The sequence below is a fragment of the Indicator indicator genome, chromosome 1 (assembly GCF_027791375.1).
Source record: "Indicator indicator isolate 239-I01 chromosome 1, UM_Iind_1.1, whole genome shotgun sequence".
Lineage (NCBI taxonomy): Eukaryota > Metazoa > Chordata > Aves > Piciformes > Indicatoridae > Indicator > Indicator indicator.
This window is the reverse complement of record NC_072010.1, coordinates 96,047,565-96,067,043: the sequence shown is the minus strand read 5'-3', so window position 1 is coordinate 96,067,043 and position 19,479 is coordinate 96,047,565. Positions and strand designations below refer to the sequence as shown.

Genomic DNA, 19,479 nt, shown 5'->3' with positions numbered 1-19,479 from the left:
GAGTTTAATACCAATAGACAAAGACTCAACCCTGGACTTTAAAAGGGCCAACTTTGCCCTCTTTAAGACTCTACTTAAAAATATACAGTGGACTAGGGTTCTGGAAGGAAGGGGGGCCCAAGAGAGCTAGTTAGTATTCAAACATTACCTCCTCCAAGCTCAAGAGAAATGTATTCCCTTGAAAAAAATTCAAGTAAGGCAAGCAGAAGACCTGCATGGATAAGCAACGAACTCTTAGTAAAACTCACAAACAAAAAGCAGCTTTACAATATGTGGAAAAAAGGACTAGTTAATTGGTAGGATTATAGAGATATAGCCAGAGAATGTAGAGATGCAAAAAGGAAAGCCAAGGCCCTCCTGGAACTGAATCTGCCAGAGGGGTGAAAGAGAACAAGAAGACTTTTTTCAAATGCATCAATCATAAAAGGAAGAGCAGGCAAGAGGTGGGCCCACTGCTGAATGAGATGGGACATATGGGAACTGATGATGCAGAGACGGCAGAGTTGCTGAATGCCTTCTTTGCCTTAGTCTTCACTCCTAAGACCAGCCCTCAGGAACCTTAGTCTCTAGAAGCAAGGGAGCAGAACTGGACAGATGTGGACATCCCGCTGGTCAGGCAGGACATGGTTAGAGATCTCTTATACCATCTCAACACACATAAATCTATGGGCCCCAATGGGATGCATCTACAAGTGCTGAGAGAGCTGGCTGATACTGTTGCTGAACCTCTCCGTTATCTTTGAAAAGTCATGGAGAACATGGAGAACAGCAGAGCTGCCTGATGACGGGAAGAAAGCAAATGTCACTCCAGTCTTCGAGAAAAGCAAAAAGGAGGACCCAGGGAACTACAGAGCAGTCAGCCTCACCTCCATCCCTGGAAAGATGATAAAGCAGTTCATCCTGGAGGTCATCTCTAACCACATGGAAGACAAAAAGGTTTATCAGGAGTAGCCAACATGGATTTACCAAGGGGAGATAGCCTTTTATGAAGTTATGACCAAACGGGTAGATGAGGGAAGAGCAGTGGATGTCATATATCTTGACTTCAGTAAAGCTTTTGATATTGTCTCCCATAACATCCTCATAGAAAAGCTCAAGAGACATGACATAGATGGTTGGTCAGTGAGATGGATTCCAACAGAGTTTAGAGAATCGTCATCAGTGGCACAAAGTCAATTTGGAGGCCTGTGGCAAGTGGTGGTCCCCAGGGATTGGTACTGGGTCCAGTTTTGCTCACTATCTTTATCAACGACCTGGATGAGGGGACTGAGAATACCCTCAGCAAGTTCGCTGATGATACAAAACTGGAGGGGTTGGCAGATGCCACATCAGGCTGTGCAGCCATCCAATGTGACGTGGACAGGCTGGAGAGCTGGGTGCAGGCAAACCTCATGAAGTTTAATAAAGACAAGTGCAGGATCCTACATCTGGGGAGGAATAACAACAGGCACCAGTACAGGTTGGGGGCTGCTCTGCTGGAAAGCAGCTCCACAGAGAAAGACCTTGGAGTGCTGGTGGACAGCAAGTTCTCCATGGAACAATAATGTGTTCTTGTGGCCAAGAGAGCCAATGGGATCCTGGGATGCATCAAGAAAGGAGTGTCCAGCAGGTCTAGGAAAGTTCTTCTACCTCTCTACTCTGCCCTGATGAGACCACACCTGGAATACTGTGTCTAGTTTTGGGCTCCCCAGTTCAAGAAAGACAGAGAACTGCTGGAGAGAACCCAACAGAGAGCCAGAAGGATGATCAGGGGACTTGAGCATCTCCCCTACAAAGAGAGACTGAGAGCCCTGGGGCTGTTTAGTCTTGAGAAAAGAAGACTGAGAGGGGATCTCATCAATGTCTACAAATATCTGAGGGTTGGGTGTCAAGCGGAGGGGACCAGGCTCTTTTCGGTGTTTCACAGTGATAACACAACGAACAACAGGTTCAAACTTGAACATAGAAGATTTCACCTCAACATGAAGAGAAACTTCTTTACAGTGAGGGTGACGGAGCACTGGAACAGGCTCCACAGGGTGGTTGTGGAGTCTCCTTCTCTGGAGACTTTCAAAACCCACCTGGACGCATTCCTGTGTGGACTACCCTAAGTGATCCTGCTTTGGGCAGGGGGGTTGGACCCAAGGATCTCTTGAGTTCCCTTCCAGCCCCTCATATACTCTGTGTATATCTGTATACTGTGTGATATAAACAGCCCAGAAAGTAAATTCTGAAGCTACATGAACTACTGAATCAAGTGATAGTTGGTAACCAGTCCTGATTTAGAGCTCAGTTATGAAAAAGACTATTACAAAGAACCATAAGGGGTAATTACGTGAAAGAACAACAGCAGCAATAAACAGAGTTTGAGGAAGAATGTCCAGTTTGGCAGGTTTATAGAATATTTTCACATACAGTTAAAGAAAAAACGCTATTTAAAAGTTTGTCTGTTTTTCCTTCATCTGAGGAATACTTCTGAAACCATTTTAGCTGTTTCCATCAAAAATATTTTGATATGGTACCAGACTGTTCTCAGTCATCTGATAAAGAGCATATATGGGAATAAGCAAGTCAAGAGGATTGCCCAGCAGTATGGCAGTAAAGGACCTAGGCCTCACTGTTAATATTACTCCATACAAACTTCCATGTTCACATTAACCTAGATCTAAACAGCACTATAGCAGCATACTCATCGCATTCTTTTCACATGGTGAAACTTGATTTTGGTTACTAAACATAACAAATCTTGCCTCTATGCCTTGTTATTAATTATCAAAAGCTCCTTTAATAGCATCCCTTTACACTTCTCACCTTAGCAGCTGGAACTGTAGAGATGGTAACTCCTTCCTTTGTATTACTCTAAGTGTAGCTTGTTGAATATCAGAAGAGAATAGCCAACCTCTGTCATTTGAGCAAGGAGCATCAACCAGCACCTGCAAAATAAATAACAGGAAATGAAACAATTTACAGTGAAGATATTCACTGTCTGAACAGTGTGCAAAAAATCTATTCAAACTTACTTTTGCAAACACTTAGAATAGACTTTTTATTTTCTATTTGACATTCATAGGATCACAGGATGTCAGGGGTTGGAAGGGACCTCTAGAGATCTTCGAGTCCAACCCCCCTGCCAGAGCAGGACCATACAATCCAGCTCAGGTCACAGAGGAATGCATCCAGACAGGCCTTGAAAGTGTCCAGAGAAGGAGACTCCCACAATCCCTCTGGGGAACCTCTTCCAGTGGTCTGTGACCCTTACAGTAAAGAAGTTCCCCCTTGTGTTGATGTGGAACCTCCTGTGCTGCACCTTACATCCACTGCTCCTTGTCCTACCACAGGGAGCCTGTCCCCTCCCTGCTGACACCCAGCCCTCAGATATTTATAAACATTTATTAAATCTCCTCTAAGTCGTGTCTTTTCCAGACTAAAAAGCCCCAGCTCCCTCAGCCTCTCCTCATAAGGCAGTGCTCCAGTCCCCTAATCATCCTCGTAGCCTTCCGCTGGACCTTCTCCAGCAGGTCTCTGCCCCTCCTAAACTGGGGAGCCCAAAACTGAACACAGTACTCAAGACGAGGTCTCAACGGGGCAGACTGGAGGGGGAAGAGAACTTCCCTCAATCTGCTGGACACCATACACCCCAGGATCCCATTGGCCTTCCTGGCCACAAGGGCACATTGCTGTCCCACGGATAACTTGTTATCTACCAGGACTCCCAAGTCCCTCTCCATGGGGCTGCTCTCCAGCAGATCACCTCCCAACCTATACTGGTGCAGTTTATTATTCCTTCCCAGGTGCAGGACTCTGCACTTGTCCTTGTTGAACCTCATTTGGTTCCTCTGTCCCCAGCTCTCCAGTCTGTCCAAGTCTTGCTGGATGGCCGCACAGCCTTCAGCTGTACCAGCCAAGCCTCCCAGCTTGGTGTCATCAGCAAACTTGCTGAGCAGACACTCTGTTCCCTCATCAATGTCATTGATGAAGATGTTGAACAGCACTGGACCCAGAACTGATCTCTGGGGGACTCCACTAGTTACAGCTCTCCAGCTGGACCTGGCATTGATCACCACTCTTTGAACTCTATCTTGTAACCAGTTCCTAATCCACCTCACTGTCTGCTCTTCCATCCAACACTTCCTGAGCTTGCTCACTAGGATGTCATGGCAGATGATGTCAAAGGCCTTGGTAAGGTCAAGGCAGACTACATCTACTGGTCTCCCTGAATCTACCCATTCAGTTATGGCATCACGGAATGCTATCAGATTAGTCAAGCATGATTTCCCCTTGGTAAATACATGCTGACTACTCCTGATAACCTTCTTCTCTTCCAAGTGCCCTGAGATGCCCTCCAGAAGGAGCCGCTCCATCATTTTTCCAGGGATGGAGGTGAGGCTAACTGGTCAATAGTTCCCTGGAACCTCTTTCTTGCCCTTTTTGAAGACTGGAATGACACTGGCTCTCCTCCAGTCCTCCGGCACCTCTCCTGTCTGCCAGGATTTGGCAAAAATTACGGAGAATGGCAGAGGGACAACATCAGCCAGCTTTCTCAACACTTTTGGGTGCATCTCATCAGGGCCCATCGACTTGTGAATATTCAACTGATGCAACTGATCCTTAACCCAGTCTTCACTGACCAGTGGGAGCATTCCCTCCTCCAAGCTTCCTCTCCTTCATCCAGGGACTGGAGTACATAGGGGAGTTCAGTCTTGGGTGTAAAGACTGAAGTAAAGAAGGCATTCAGCAACTCTGCCTCCTCTGTATCCTCAGTTATCAGGGCTGCCTCCTTGCTCAGAAGTGGCCCCACACCTTCCCTATTCTTCCTTTTCCTACTGGTATATTTGAAGAAGGCCTTCTTGTTCTCTTTTACTTCCTTTGCAAGTTTTAGTTCCAAGACGGCTTTGGCCTTCCTACATGCCCTGACAACTTCTCTATAGTTCTCCCAAGTGACAAATCCCTTCTGCCATGAATTGTAAGTTTGTTTCTTCTCTAAGATTTCCTTCAGGAGCGTCTTGCTCAGCCAGGCAGGTCTCCTAGCACATATACCTGATTTCCTACTCAAGGGAACACACCTAGCTTGGGCTTAGAAGAAGTGGTCTTTAAAAATTTGCCAACTTTCTTGGGTTCCTTTACCCTCCAGGGTCTTAGCCCATGGGATTTCTGCAAGTATGTCTCATTAATTAAAATGATTCAATTATTTTGAGATAATTTCAGAGAGTTATTTGGGGAGAGGCCAGATAAGAAATTACTACAAAACCCTCTCTCTAAATAGCTCTCACTTGCTCCCCTCCATCCTAATAGCATACTGTGCACAGAACGCTGCTGCAAGATTGTAACAGTTCACCGCCAAGGTGAAGTAGGTAGTACCATGATAAATGCACAGCAGTCTTCCTAAAGTGATTCCTGAGGCTCTGCAAAACCTGTACTTGATCTTGGTTCCCCTTGACAGGTGAGGTATTTTTGTGGAGGCCAGAAAAAAAGACTGTGAAAAATAAAAAGAGAGCAGGATAAGAAGAAAATTAAGGAAAATGCAGAAATATAATTTCCTAATAAGTAATAACATTACCTTGTCATACAGTTCAGGCTTAAGATCTCCGATCTGTCTACCATCCAGTGTAGAGAACATTACTAAATTAATAAAAGGATCTGGGATGAAGGATTCTATTGTCTGTTTCAACCATCTTGACCTCAAAACATCAGATTCATTAAGATGAAACTGACCTTAGAAAATAAAAAAAAAGAGTAAGTAAACACCCTAAAATAAGTCTTTGGTTTTTGGTTTGTTTCTTTATAAATATAAGGAGTTAGATTGACTTCAGAAGTTCTACTGTTTTACCATGACTGCTATAGAGCTTATACCCTGTGTGCTTATGTTACTGCACATTTTGACAACGCTGAGTTTTCATAAACTCGACTAAATTTAAACATACTTCTACAAAGTAATCCATGATATTTACTGGCAAATACTGTAGCAATAAACTTCCACAGTGAAGCAGACTTTAAACATGATCCACATCCAAAGACCACTGCTAAGTGAGTGCCTTTCTGGGCTACTCCAGCCATTGTCTAAATGAAGTGTATGCTCCTTATTAATCCATTGATAATATTTTAAATAAATAAAACATCAGGTTTATGTATCAGAAGCTGAGTGGTTTTAACAAAAGCCTTTTAGTTGCAGTCACTTTTAACAATGTAGCTGGAGCAGTTACTCCTTGAGAAGAAACAACAGTTTTGCTTGTACTCAGACCAGAAATGCAGGGGGGTATTTTTCCCTTACTTCTGTTTTCTAATGTAGTAAAATCTCTACTTTCATGACTCTACAGGTTATCTCACACCACATTTGCTGCACAACATGGTAAATTTTAGCATTCTCTGAGGTATATTAAGAATCAATTTCCTTCCATTTTAGGTTTTCAGCAACCATTTTGTATCAGAAACAGCCATGAGGTAAAAGTGTGGGGGTTTTCTCAAACCTTTCTAAAAGGAAATCCACATTTAATTTATTTTACTGGCATCACCTCATTCCTCTGAAGAGGGCTATAATCAACCGGTGCAGGATGTGATGATCTCATCAGTAAGAACATGAGGTGCTGTAAACACTTTGAGACAATTACTATCCAAGATAACATATAAACCTGTAAACAGCAACACAGCTTGTCTTAACTCCCTGGCCTAGCAGACCTGCTTGCTGTTGCCTTCTAAACTCTGTGATTACCTTAGAGCCTTTCTGCAACATCTAGGTGGATTGAAACACGTTGCTTATTAAATACCAATATAGAAAAATTCCTTATCATAGGCTTTCTCCCTCTACCTAAATCTTGCACATTTATTATGCTCTGTTTAACATCAGTACAATTAAATTTACTTACACTGTTTGCATAGCATTGATCAGAGAGGTAGCAAAGGAAAAGAAAAAAAAAGTAAAAGTATTCTGAGACTGCAGATTATTTACCTCCCTGTGCCAAAAAATCTATATGACTTTCATTAACTTCTTGAGAAGCTGCAATAAGGGAAACAATGGAGGAAGAAAAACGTTTGCTATTGCACTTTTGCCTGTCAGTCTGCAGTAACCTATATAACTACCACATTTCTTATACTCTTTTAAGTAAACAGACTTCATAAAAATCTTACTGAATAGCATGAAACTACTGTTGGTTTCGTATTTGCCCCCAGTCCAAATCTTGTACAGAAACAGCCCAGGCACACGAGCCAGAGATCAGCTTCTAACAACATCTCAATACATTACCTGGATAAGCACACTGCAGCACAGCTACTGATTTACCCCCTGGAGCAGCACAGAGATCCAAAACATCTTCCCCATCTTTCACTTCTAATGCCAACACTGGTAATAGTGAAGCAGCATTCAGCAGAAAATATTCTTTCAGTTTACCAGCCTGGTGTTTTTGTGCAGGGAATCTCCCAGGACTTCTCCTGATGTAACATTGAAATGATGATGGAAGATAGGTCAAACTTTCTTGAAAGGCAGGATAATATCCCTTCCCACGCAAGGTGTCCTCCAGTTCAGCAGACTGGCTGAATTTGTTAAGCAGAATAGCATACTGCCAGCACCACGGATGCATGAGTACATCTCTAGAGTGAAAACCAGGAAAAGTTATTTAGCAATCTGACAAATAAAACAAGCTTTCCATACTGTAAGGAAGCCTTTTCTTACATAGGGTAATGATCTCACTATTGGACAACTGATACAATCAAAAGGGAAATACTTTGATTAGATACAATTAAGTAAGACTACACAGGAAAATAATTTCAATAGGAAATCAAGCCACTGTTTAATTATTGCATTTAAAACACTGATTTTTCCTGAAACACATTCTCTATTTTTCATAATTCTTTAACCAACTACTGTAGAAATAATGAAGTGTAATGCTCTGATTATAAAGTCTACTTCTCTAGAGACAAAGAACAACCATAACCTTAGTGGTAAACATAGCAATAAAAAAAAAAAAATCACATTGGCTTTGCAACACTTATTCCAGCCAACATCATAAACCACAGTTTTTAATGAGTGTCCTTTTCAAAATTTCCTTTTATGTTTTGCAAACATTGGGCCAGAAAAACTTCAACTTTTTTTTTACTTTCTTGGAAAGTAAAAAAAAAGCAGTACTTACATGGTAGGAACACAACTGTTTCTATTTCAGTTCACTTTTTCAGAACTTCTTTTACATGATTGGCTTCATTTTGTATTTAACTTTCACTGAGTATTTTTCTCATTTATCCTCAAAAAAAAAAATACTCCTCTGGAATATTCATTGTCTAAACCAAAAATATACTTTGATCCAATCTAAGAGAGTATTTAGTTTGATTCACTTAAACTAATGTTATACATATATGCCTTTTTTGTTGTTCAGGTTTTTGGTTTTGGGGTTTTTTTGTGTGTGTTTATTTGGGTTTGGGTTGGTTGTTAATCAATGGAGACACCTATTTTAAACTACCTTTTAATCCAAATAGGCTAAGCCAAAACGGTAACTCAAAGGAATCATGTGGTTTCTAAGACTCCAATTATGTAAGATTCTTCTCTCTTCAAAGTAACACAGCACTGATCATGAGAGCATTTCTCATGGACTTTGAGTCAAAGTCAGCTGCTTCAGTTTAAATACCTGTTTAAAAGTTTAAAAGCCAAGCAGTGAACTTCTTCAGAACAGTTCTTCTAATGGCTTTTCTGTGAGTGCCAACCACTAGCTACCAGGGAAGCTAGCTCTCAATACCACAGGCAGTTCTTCTGCAGCTGTGTAATCAACACCCAAAAGACTTTCTGCACGTGTTGTTAATACTCAGCTTCTTCTAATGGAAGAAATTAGGGGATGTACTTCTAACATATTTGTCCCAGTCTCTCCAGATACCATAAAGCTGCGGAGAAAAAAAAAAAAAAAAACAAACACAAATCCCTAGCAGCTGTTAAGTATAAAGGGATGCTTTCTGGAACATGTTTTAACAAAAGAGTCAACAAACAAACTATGGCAGTCTCCTTGCAGTGCTTATGCATACAGGAGAACAGAAATTTCATCACATCCAGAAGAATCAAGTATAAACTCAAATAATCCAAATTTTAGTCCTCTGTTATTTAACACATTTATGCCGGTTGTAAACTGAAAATAAACTTAAGCAGTTGTTACAGTCTGTGACTCTTTTCAAAGTTATTTCATGAAGCACTTAAAAATAACAGAACCTCTCCTTCCCTCCCCCATCTTCCCAAAACAACAGACCTGATGCGTGTCCATGTATCTCCTAGTTCTGTTGTGTACTGCTTCTCAAAATGATCCAGAACAATCTGACAAATCTGCTTTTGACGTTTCCCTTCTGTTTTATATCCCAGCTTCAGAGAAAGAAAATGCAGAAAAGCAGTAAAGCCAAACAAATTAAACCCTCCCTAGTTCTCAATAGAATTATGAAAAGAGTATTTTATCAATTTAAGTCTATTTCAGATCACCGATACTAGGATGCTCAAATATCAAGATCACATCATGCATGCATTCAACATCTAACAGAAATTTCAGAGAACAAACAAGTTAAGATAGCATACTCTTTTCTTTCCTACTTGTGAACAGGTCATTCAGAGCTTGCTGATAACACTCCTCCATAACTTTGCTAATAATATCATGATTCTTGAGACTCTAATACTCCAGGAGCAAAATAAGCAAGGCAGAATTATGATCCCGAGTTATAACCACCTCTGCCAAGATATACCCATGTGCGTAACTAAAAGAAATTGTGGAGTTATTGTGGATGTCACCTGGAGTTGAGCCACAAAGCACTGCAAATACTGATTCCAGGAATAAGTTAAAAAAATATTGGCTACATCTTCTGGTGCTTTTCTTACCCAAGTGAAACTGTTTGAGAATACTGTGTAAGTTGGAGCTGAATATACTGCATTGGTCTTCTAAGGAGGAGCACTAATCAGAGGCTTTATGATGTAAAATTGGTTACTTTGTACAAACACAACATGTCTTGTTAAGGGCCCATATCCTTGAAGAGGGGGTGAAAGACTGATGATGCCTAGCTTGTGCTGGAAGTTCCTATCAAACGAAGTAAAACACTGTAAGACATGCTCTTGAAAGGAAGAGAGTCCTTAGGTTTATGCATGTTGGGAAATGAGATGTGTCAGGACACTGGTAAGAGAACTAAGATTAGATTTCAGTGAACTACCTTCATTATAACGTTAAAATCCACATCTCCTAGCTAGAAAGCCCCCTACCCAAATAAACCCCTAACCGTCTGAGCATGCCTAATAAATTTAAAAGGAGGTGTATCTTTAAAGTGAAGTAAGAAACCAGCTAATATTCGGTTATCAGGTGTTGACATAAGGCATTGCTAATATATTCTGTGTATTAAATATCCACCACGACAGACTTGTGGGGACACCCCCTAGCACCCAGGGTTGCACAGCTTTGTAATAAATCTCCATCTCCTATCAGTGTATGAGACTGGCTTACTGCACACTTGAAGGAAAGAATCCAGTTTCCAGACAACGCTTTTGTCTAGCCTATAAAAGCATTTTATTTGGGCGAAAAGGAAGAACTTTTGGGTTCTAAGCAAACGCATGCCATTCAAATAGCAAACCCCAAAGGTGTTTACTACATTTTGCTAGATTTTCCTCTCTAAGCAGAGACAGCAGCTCCCACTTCAATCACCCTACTGTCTTTCCTCCTGTTTCCCTTTCCTGCCAAACATCCGCCCCCACCGAGCTTAAAGAACTGCAGATGGTAGAACCTGAAGGAACTGCTAAGCTCCCGAGTTAGTTCTGTTGCTTCTTAATTAAACATCACAGTGCATTTGTGGGTCCGATTTCTCTCTGTAAAAGGAATAAACCGCCCCAAACAGCGAACGCCACATTTTTAAATCGAGAAGCTTGGCTCTGCCCTGCTCGCAGGCAGACGCAGCGGCCCCCCTCGGGTGGAGAAGAGGAAAGCAGAACACAAACCGCTGTCGCAGGACCGCTTCCGCCGGCGACGGAAGAGACTGATCCCGGACAGGTTTATGTACGGACCCTAAGCCGGAGGAAGAGCACCCGCCCGGGACATTCAGGAAGTCTGAGAGCCTCTCCCGCCCCGTTTCCAACTGCCGCAGGCCAGCCGCGCCGCTGACCCCTCCCCGCGCCGCTGACCCCTCCCCGCGCCTCACCTGCTCTAACGCCCGAGCTGCCGCTCGCTGCGGCGTGAAGGCGGCTCCGGCGCGCCGGAGGGGCGGCGGCGGCGACGACGACGACAGCGGCAGGAGCCGCCAGGCCGCAGCGCGCGGCAACCACATGACCGGCGCCGGTGGAGCGGTGGAGGCAGGACGCCACCTGGCTGCTGAAGGGAGCAGCTTCGATCATCCGCCGGCTGCGGCCCCTCCTTCTTTGCGTCCCGTCGCTGACAGGGGGTTGGCTTGAGGTTTTTTGTTTGTTTCTTCGGTTTTGGTGCCTTTGTGGCTTTCTGTTTTACCACGGGAGGCTGTGGTGTGTGCAGTTTCCTCTGCCTTTCCAGGAGATAAACCGGGATTACACAGCAACTGGATCCTCAATTAATCATGTTATAATACTGACCTTCGTCCCACAGCCTGATGGAGGTGAGTCCTGGTTTGAGCTGGCACTGAACTAGTTTTCTGTTCAGTGATTTTCTTTTCAGCTCAATCTCTTCTAAGTGACTGTACTTGCTGAAGTTAATAGCCATGTCCACTTCTACAAGTAGTAAGATTGATGTGAGTTACTACCAGGGATTGGTGTGCAGAAATGCTCTTGCTTATACCTGCTTCTGTGGAGACCAGAGGTCACTGATAAATCTTGTGTACCGTGTTTGGGGAGAAGTAAGTAGTAGGTTGCAGCTGTGTGACTGTAGACTGAGCAACTAGGTATTCCGTATACATCTGTCACAGGGTTGAGCTGAATCTGCTAATGAAGTTCAATACCATGCTGCTATCATGCCAACTTCAAAATGAAAGTGCTGGCTGGAGCAAAGTATCATGGGGTTTGTAGTTCAGATTGTAACATGAGAGACTTCCTGTTTCTGGTTGCTCTTGCTAATTTCCATTTTTTTGGGGTGTTGATCTTGTCCACTGGGCTGGTTTGGGTAGGGGGGAACTGTTTTATTGCTGGCTTCTGCTGCTGCTTCTGCCTTTGCTGAGGTAATTGTATGTGGGAACACAAAAAAGGAATAATAACAGAATGTCTAGATGGCCTCCATATCTGTGAGGCCCTGGAAGTGATAAGAGATATTGTATCTCCAAATCATGTGAGAAAGGGATGGGAGTTTAAAAATAACAAACTATTGCCTCTTAGAAATGGATGTGAAGGTAACTGGGGAGAAAGGCACCTGTTAAAATGAAGATAAATCAGTGGGCTTAATGAGGCAGGTTGTGGGAAAGTGAAACTGTAGATATTCACATATGTCTCAATAAATAGCCCCCGGTTCTGCAGGTCTGGGCCACTTTGCCCACCCTATGGCAGTGGTCACCTCCTCGCAACTGGTCTGTCAGTTGTATTTCTGCTCTCTGAGTTGAGATTGGCAGGTTCAGGATCAACATATCACTCGATACGCTCAGGAAAAACCACAATTGTATGGTGTATCATCTCATTACATTCCTTCTCTCGACCCAGAGTGGGGGTTTTGTGTGTTACTTTCCCTCCTGTCTGTGTGTGAAGAGAGGGATTGTGGCACTGTACTCTGCTAATGCATAAAAATATCTTATTCAGTATAAAGCCAAGGGATCATGAGGCTCGAGGTCTCTTCTTCAATGGCTGGTGTCCAAGAACTTTCCATTATTCTGCCTTTGCCCATTTATGACTTTCTGAACCCCATTCCCATCTCCCAGTGAGTCTGGTCAGTAAGGGTATGACCATTATTGGGGAGTTCAATATAGGTTTTGCATATATTTAATTCATACTATTACATTTTCTTTTTATTGTATCTAATTGTTACTATGTCAGTTAAAGATGGTTCAGTTTGGTTGGGGTTTATGGTTTGTTTGTGGCTTTGGTTTCTTTTTTTGTTTGTTTGCTTGGTTGTTGTGTGTCGTCATCTGCCCCTTCCCTTCTTCCTCCCCCCACCCCCCCATGTAGGTTTCTCTCCCTTATTCCTTTCCCCTTCTGGGAAGAGAGATTGAGAGCATTTGTCATTTGTCAAGTGGCCAGTCCAGCCTCAGCCCTTGACAAGATGCTGTTGCCATCCATACAACCGTCATGCTAGTAGCTTTCCACCTGTCCTTAACTCCTGGTTGGTCCAGGATTATAGCAGACTTTGCAACTGCTATTCAGCTGCTCAACAACATCCTCTGAATCATAATGCTCTATCTTGACCTGCTGCTACTGTAAATAAAATGTGACAGAAACTTAGGAATTGTTCACACAAATGTCTTGCTTACGTTTTCATATAACCCATTCTCTGGGAGTAGTAACTAGAACCACCAGACACCAGTTTGCCAACTGTAACTGGCTTAGTGCCGCACTAAAATCAGGCTGCTGACACGCTCTGGCAGTCCCTCTTCTGATTGCTTCAACTGAACAGAACTGTGTAGATCTGCAAATTCCTCCTGTGAGGAAGCTATGTTGGCCATCTCTTGTTGCAACTATTGTGGCCTTGCAAAACGAAGTCACTACATACCCTCTGCCTCCCTCAAAAGCTCACTTTTCCATCAGCATTTGTCAGATCCTTCAGTAAGGGCAAACCTCGTGGAAACAGCAAGTTTGTTTAATGGTAATTTCAACTAATGGCTGACCTGGCAACTTCTGCAGGGTAAACTTGGATTTTGGGCACTGACTAACGAAGACTAGGAACGTTTTATGTAAACCTTATGCAAACTGCCATAAAACTGGAAAACTTATGTAAAATCTTTCAATCAGGATCAGTCCCAACAAAGTCAGTAGGCAAATGTGAAAGCAGACCAGAAAAGATTTTTGAGAAATTACTTGTACCAACGGATACAGAACAAAACTGGTATAAAAACTACAGTACTCTGCAACTGTAAGTCTGACAAGACATACAATAATTGAATTTTACTGTACCAATAAATTGAATGAGTAAAGTATGTTAAGCTGAATGAATCCCAGATGCTAGGAAGCTAACAGACAGTATGGCAAACAGTGGACAATATCCTGAAGTTACAATACTAAGCTGTCAACTAAGATACTGGAGTATCTTAGTAAGTAACTAAGTAGTAACTTAGTAGTAACTAAGTAGTAACTTAGTAGTAACTAAGATACTAGAGTATCTAAGTAGCAGAAATAGTTTGAATGTGATTTAATGAAAAAAAAAAAAACAACAAACCCAACCAACCAAAACAAATCAAAAGCTTATGCTGCTTCCTTTGTCATTGTGCATCAGTCATTTTTTAATGTGACATCACTATATCAAAAAGTAACTACTGGGGAAGAATATTGTCATGAGATCACTCCTGACTTTATTTTAGAAGTGAAATAAACCAGCAAAACTGAGATATCAATTTTTAAGTGACAGACCTACAGAGAAGACAGTTGCTCTTTTCAAGGAAATGATAATTGCTGCAGCTTTTATAAAGCTTATGCAGAATTCACAGCCTAGAAAGAGAAAACGAGCTCGAAGCCTGTTTGCGCAGGGGCTTCCATGGCCTCACTGATAGCCTATGGGAACTAATGTGCTAGACGATTGCCTGTTACAGTTGCTTTGCAGGGCTCTTTATGGGTGCCTTGCTGCTTCCACCTCCTTTTGAAGGTTCACAAGAGGGCCATTAGAAATCTGGCATCAGCTGTCTATCACATAGATGTATAGTATGGCTTTAGTTGGAACGGACCTTAAAGATCATCTATTTCCATGCTCCTGCCATGAGCAGGGACACTCTCCACTAGACCAGATTGCTCATGGCCTCATCTAACCTGGCCTTGAACACCTCCAGGGAGGAGGCATCTATAACCCCTCCTCAGCAACCTGTTCCAATGTCTCACCACCCTCACTGTAAAGAATTTATTTCTAATATCTACCCTCCTCAAGCTTCAATTCATTCCCTCTTGTCCTATCACTACAAGCTCTTGTGAAAAGTCCCTTCCTGGCTTTCTTGTATGCCTCTGTAAGAGACCAAAATATATATACGGCTCAACATCGTTGGGAAAGTCATTAGGGATAATAGTTTGGTGTAAGGGAGCTTGGCACTTGGCCCCCTGAGGTCAAGTAAGGGGCGTTGAACACTGAACCCTGGTAGGACTTAGGACCCTGGGACTCCCTGGCAGTGAAGGTGGCAGAAACTCCTGGGGCAGGTTTTGAAGCCCTGGAGACAGGAAGGTTTGAAAGCCTGGAGATGTTTTCAGGCATGTACTCTGCTGACTAATCAGGACAGGTGGCAACTGCTTGGCAGCAAGGTGTGGAAGGATAAAAGAGACTGCCTGGGGACTGTATGCAAGTTGCTGCTTGGAGGGACTGTTGGGCTGTTGAGGAGCTGTCGGCTGGGAGAAGGACCTGCATGTCTGCCTGCTGTGAGGAGCTGTCGCCTGCCTCTCCTGCATGCCTGCCATACCTGCCTGTCCAAGAAGAGCAGGTGACCTGTACGTGCCTGTGTGCCCTGCCTCCCTGCCATGGTGTGCACCTGAGAGCGAGCCACCGTCCTGCATGGCCCCGCTCCCTCCTGTTTGTCATCACCGCTCAACCACCGTGGTATCCATTTTGCAGTCTGTTAATAAACCCTTACAGGCACTTGACTCTGTTTTAAGTCTTAATTCTGTTCCCGAGAATGTAAAAGTTAATCACATTAAAGGTTCAATTGGGCATCAATCAGAAGTTAAGCTCAGCACCAGCTGGAATGCAACGGGGTTTAACTTCTGCCAAATTATCCGTCATTGGACCGTGACAGCCCCTTTCAGGTACAGCCACTGTAAGGTCTCCCCAGAGTGTTCTCTTCTCCAAGATAAACAGCCCCAACTCTCCCACCCTATCCCCATACGGGTGGTGCTCCAGTCCTCTGATCATCTTCATGAACCTCCTCTGGACCTGCTCCAGCAGTCTGATGTCCTTCTTATGCTGGAGGAACCAGAAATGGACATTCAGGTAGGGTATCACGAGAGCAGAGTAGAGGGGGAAAATAATTTCCCTCATCCTGCTGGTCACGCTTTTTTGTGATGCATCCCAGTATATGGTTTGCCTTACCAGGCTGCAAGCATGCATTGCTGGCTCCCTTTGAGTTTTTCATCAACTGACACCCCAAAGTCCTTCTCCTCAATACTACTCTCAAGCCCTCCTCACTCAGCTTATATTTAGGATTGCCCTGACCCAGGTGCAGCACCATTTTAATTCTTTTAAAACTTTCTAATTCTCTGTTGGTACTGTGTAATTATAATAGAAATGTCACAGGATTATCAAATAGCTTCCTCTAAAATCATACTGTTTCTGCCTCACCTCAGTATGAGGGCCCCTCATTGTGCACTATTTACATGGAACTAAACAGAGATCAAATATTCCTACTTTTAATAATAAATTATATTTATTTTAAACCTTTAAATCTCTGAGTAAGGTGCTTTTTTGGATTCTAGGCTTCAGCTCAAGAGAAGGACAACAATTAGAATGATTAGAATTAGCACTGTGTCCAGCTCTGGAGTATCAGCACAAGATCATGGGTGGGTCAGAAGGCTGTAATCCCTTTGCTGTGACGACAAGCTGAGGGAGTTGGGGTTATTCAGCTTGGAGAAACAGAAGGCTCTGGGGATGCCTTGGTGATCCTGCTCTGGCAGGGGGGGTTAGACTATGATCTTTCAAGGTCCCTTCCAACTCCAAACGTTTTGTGATTCTATGATTTATTTTGAAGCATTGATTATCTTTTACATTAATTCAACTAATGAAAAATACTATTCCTTATTTTAGAAGATATATTTAACTTTCTTTTGTCTAAAATGGATTTCAAATGTTGTGCATAGATAATGAAAAATGTTCTACTTATGAGGCAAATTCCTGTGTATATATATATATAATTAAGTAAAAATACTTAGTTCAGTGCACTGATACGACTTAAAAGTGATACTATTGACAATGAAAAGCATTGCATCAAAACCCGACAAAATTGTCTAATTTGTGCAATATTACCTCTCTACTTATAACTGGGCAACTTAGTACCTCTCAAATATAAAATGTACTAGCAAAACACTTATATGCATACATGTTATATGACTTAGTGCCGATCTATCAATACATTACATATTGACCACAATGCAGCTGTGAAAACATGCAAAGATTCCTTCTAGAAGGTCACAAGGTCTCTATTTTGTACATTTTAGCAATGTAAATGAGACTTACAGCCATTAAACATTTATGACTATACTTCCTTCCAAAAATTTGTAAATTTATGATACTATAGGAAACATTGATATTGTGCATTGGTTTTATTCTATAAATAAACGTCATAGATTCACAGAATGGTTTGGGTTGGAAGAAACCTGAAAGATCATGTAGTTTCAAGCCCTTGCCATGGGGCAGGGACACCCACCAATAGACCAGATTGCTCAAGGCCTCATCCAACCTTGCCTTGAACACCTCCAGGGAGGGGGCATCCACAACCTTTCTGGGTTTTAGTGTTGACTTGTGCAAATAAAAATCAGGGTAGTACAATATCGAAAAAACTAATGTAGTAAGTTCTGAAAGAGCATTTAATAAACAAAACTGTAGGAAACATTTTTGAGTATTTTGGTCATGTTGGTAAATTTATTTTAAAATCAGAAACAAAACTGGTATGTGTCAACACATCTCACATATCAGGCATTTCACATAGCAGTATCAACACCTTACATTTCAATTTCTCGAATTTTGTTATTACAACAATACTTTATTTTTAATAGACTTAGTGTTAAAATAAAAAGGTAATACATTTCTAGAAACTGAAGCTGTAAAAAAATAAGCTTGTGAAAGTAGAACCTTTAAGCCAAAAAAACCCTGAAGTGGTAACATAATTAAAGACAGTAAGACTGAGATTGCACCCTAAAACTTTTGTGCAGACCTCACCCTTCTCTGCTTAACGCTGTGTTTGTTCGAAGTGAAAATGACTAAATCCTGAGAATAATCAAACTGAGACATCAAATTGTTTCATTCTCTTACTGAATTATGAAACTTGGAATGTTCCTATCCACTCATTCCAAACTTACATTCTCACAACTGTTTTTTCCCCCACTCAAATACACTCTTAAAGACCTCAATTAATAATTTCATTTTGACTAATACGTTAGAAGTTTATTTGTGCAACTGTTTTTAATGTCTGTGTTAAATGTGTACATTGCATCATTTTAACAGCTTTATGGAAGACTAAGTGTAACAAAAAATCATGAGGTACTGCTTCTTAAAAAAGCCTTTGAATGGTGGTTTCATCCTTGATGAAACTAAGAGGTATAACAATATATATTATCTTTACACAATATACCAATGATTATTTCAAATGTAAGAGGAAAAACATTTTAAATAGGAACATATTAATCTAATTGTAACCCTTGTTTATGTATCACTTGTATGTGATTAAGCATAAAATTAACACATTACATGGACATATAAGTCCTTAAAAATGTATGGTTTCTTTAGTTTTCAAGATGTTTTATTATTATTGAGACTGAAAACTGCCAGAGCGTATCTGCATACTTTTTCAGTTTTATAGCACAATTGATGAATGAATTAGTGCAAAATTTTCACTATATACAATTTTCTTGTATGCTGTAGTAGACAATATAATGACAAGGTCTATTTTTTCCAACTAAATTTATAACTTATGCTGCACTCCATTAACAAAACAAAGAAAAGCCATGTAAGAAAACTTTCAGACAATTGAAAATGCATTACTGTTGTATAAAATGTATTTATCTTAAACATTCCTTTCTATGTACCCCATCTACTTCAGATTGCCAGAAATATGATGTATGTATCTGGTAATGTAATCCCAAATAGAGGTATTGCTACTGTAAGAGAAATGTAAAAGTCACACATAATCCATTTGTATGCTATTTGACTGTTAGCTTTCTAAAGCTTTACAGGTATCATTTTATGGGTAGCAGATATGCATGCCCTCTCAAATTTCCAAATAATTTTATAAAAAGATAGAAAAATGTACTCAATATTTGTTGCATAACTTTCCTATCTTCATCCTATCATACAGGAATCTTAGAAATTTCTTTAGAATCATTTGTTAGCTGCAAAAACACCAACTATTGCACAGCACCTGGAGAAAAATCTTGGTGAGAACATATAATCCAGTATTATGTGATCTTGAGTGTTTTTCTTCATGTTTACAGCTAATGTATTTTCACTAGCAATCCAAATAAATATTTAATACCATGTTGATATGGGCATCCATGGACACACGGACCATTCTTGATTTCATGCTAAATCCTGAAGATGAGCTGGTGATATGAAAAGTAAATGACAAAGTCTGATCAACTAAGTAAAATATAATGTACTTCATGTTTAACTGTCTCCCAGTTATTTTGCAATGAGTTGATAGACTGTAATTAAAAAAAAAATTCCTTCAAGGGCAAAAAATGTTTCTGACACATTATTTTTATTTTAAATGCTATATGTGATCCAG

At 41.4% G+C, this 19,479-nt stretch overlaps 1 protein-coding gene across 1 annotated transcript in view; it reads right to left on the bottom strand.

Annotated features, from left to right (window-relative positions):
• The window catches only part of NSUN3 (NOP2/Sun RNA methyltransferase 3), a 28,500-nt gene extending 17,265 nt beyond the window's left edge, over positions 1 to 11,235 (bottom strand). Inside the window, exons 1-5 of the mRNA XM_054390959.1 lie at positions 10,798 to 11,235; positions 9,195 to 9,304; positions 7,217 to 7,560; positions 5,537 to 5,691; positions 2,791 to 2,912 (exon numbers count right to left, since the gene is read on the bottom strand). Of these exons, the coding sequence (XP_054246934.1) occupies positions 2,791 to 2,912; positions 5,537 to 5,691; positions 7,217 to 7,560; positions 9,195 to 9,304; positions 10,798 to 11,235 (1,169 nt within the window). The remainder of the gene's footprint in view (positions 1 to 2,790; positions 2,913 to 5,536; positions 5,692 to 7,216; positions 7,561 to 9,194; positions 9,305 to 10,797) is intronic.
• Between the last annotated feature and the right edge of the window lie 8,244 nt (positions 11,236 to 19,479).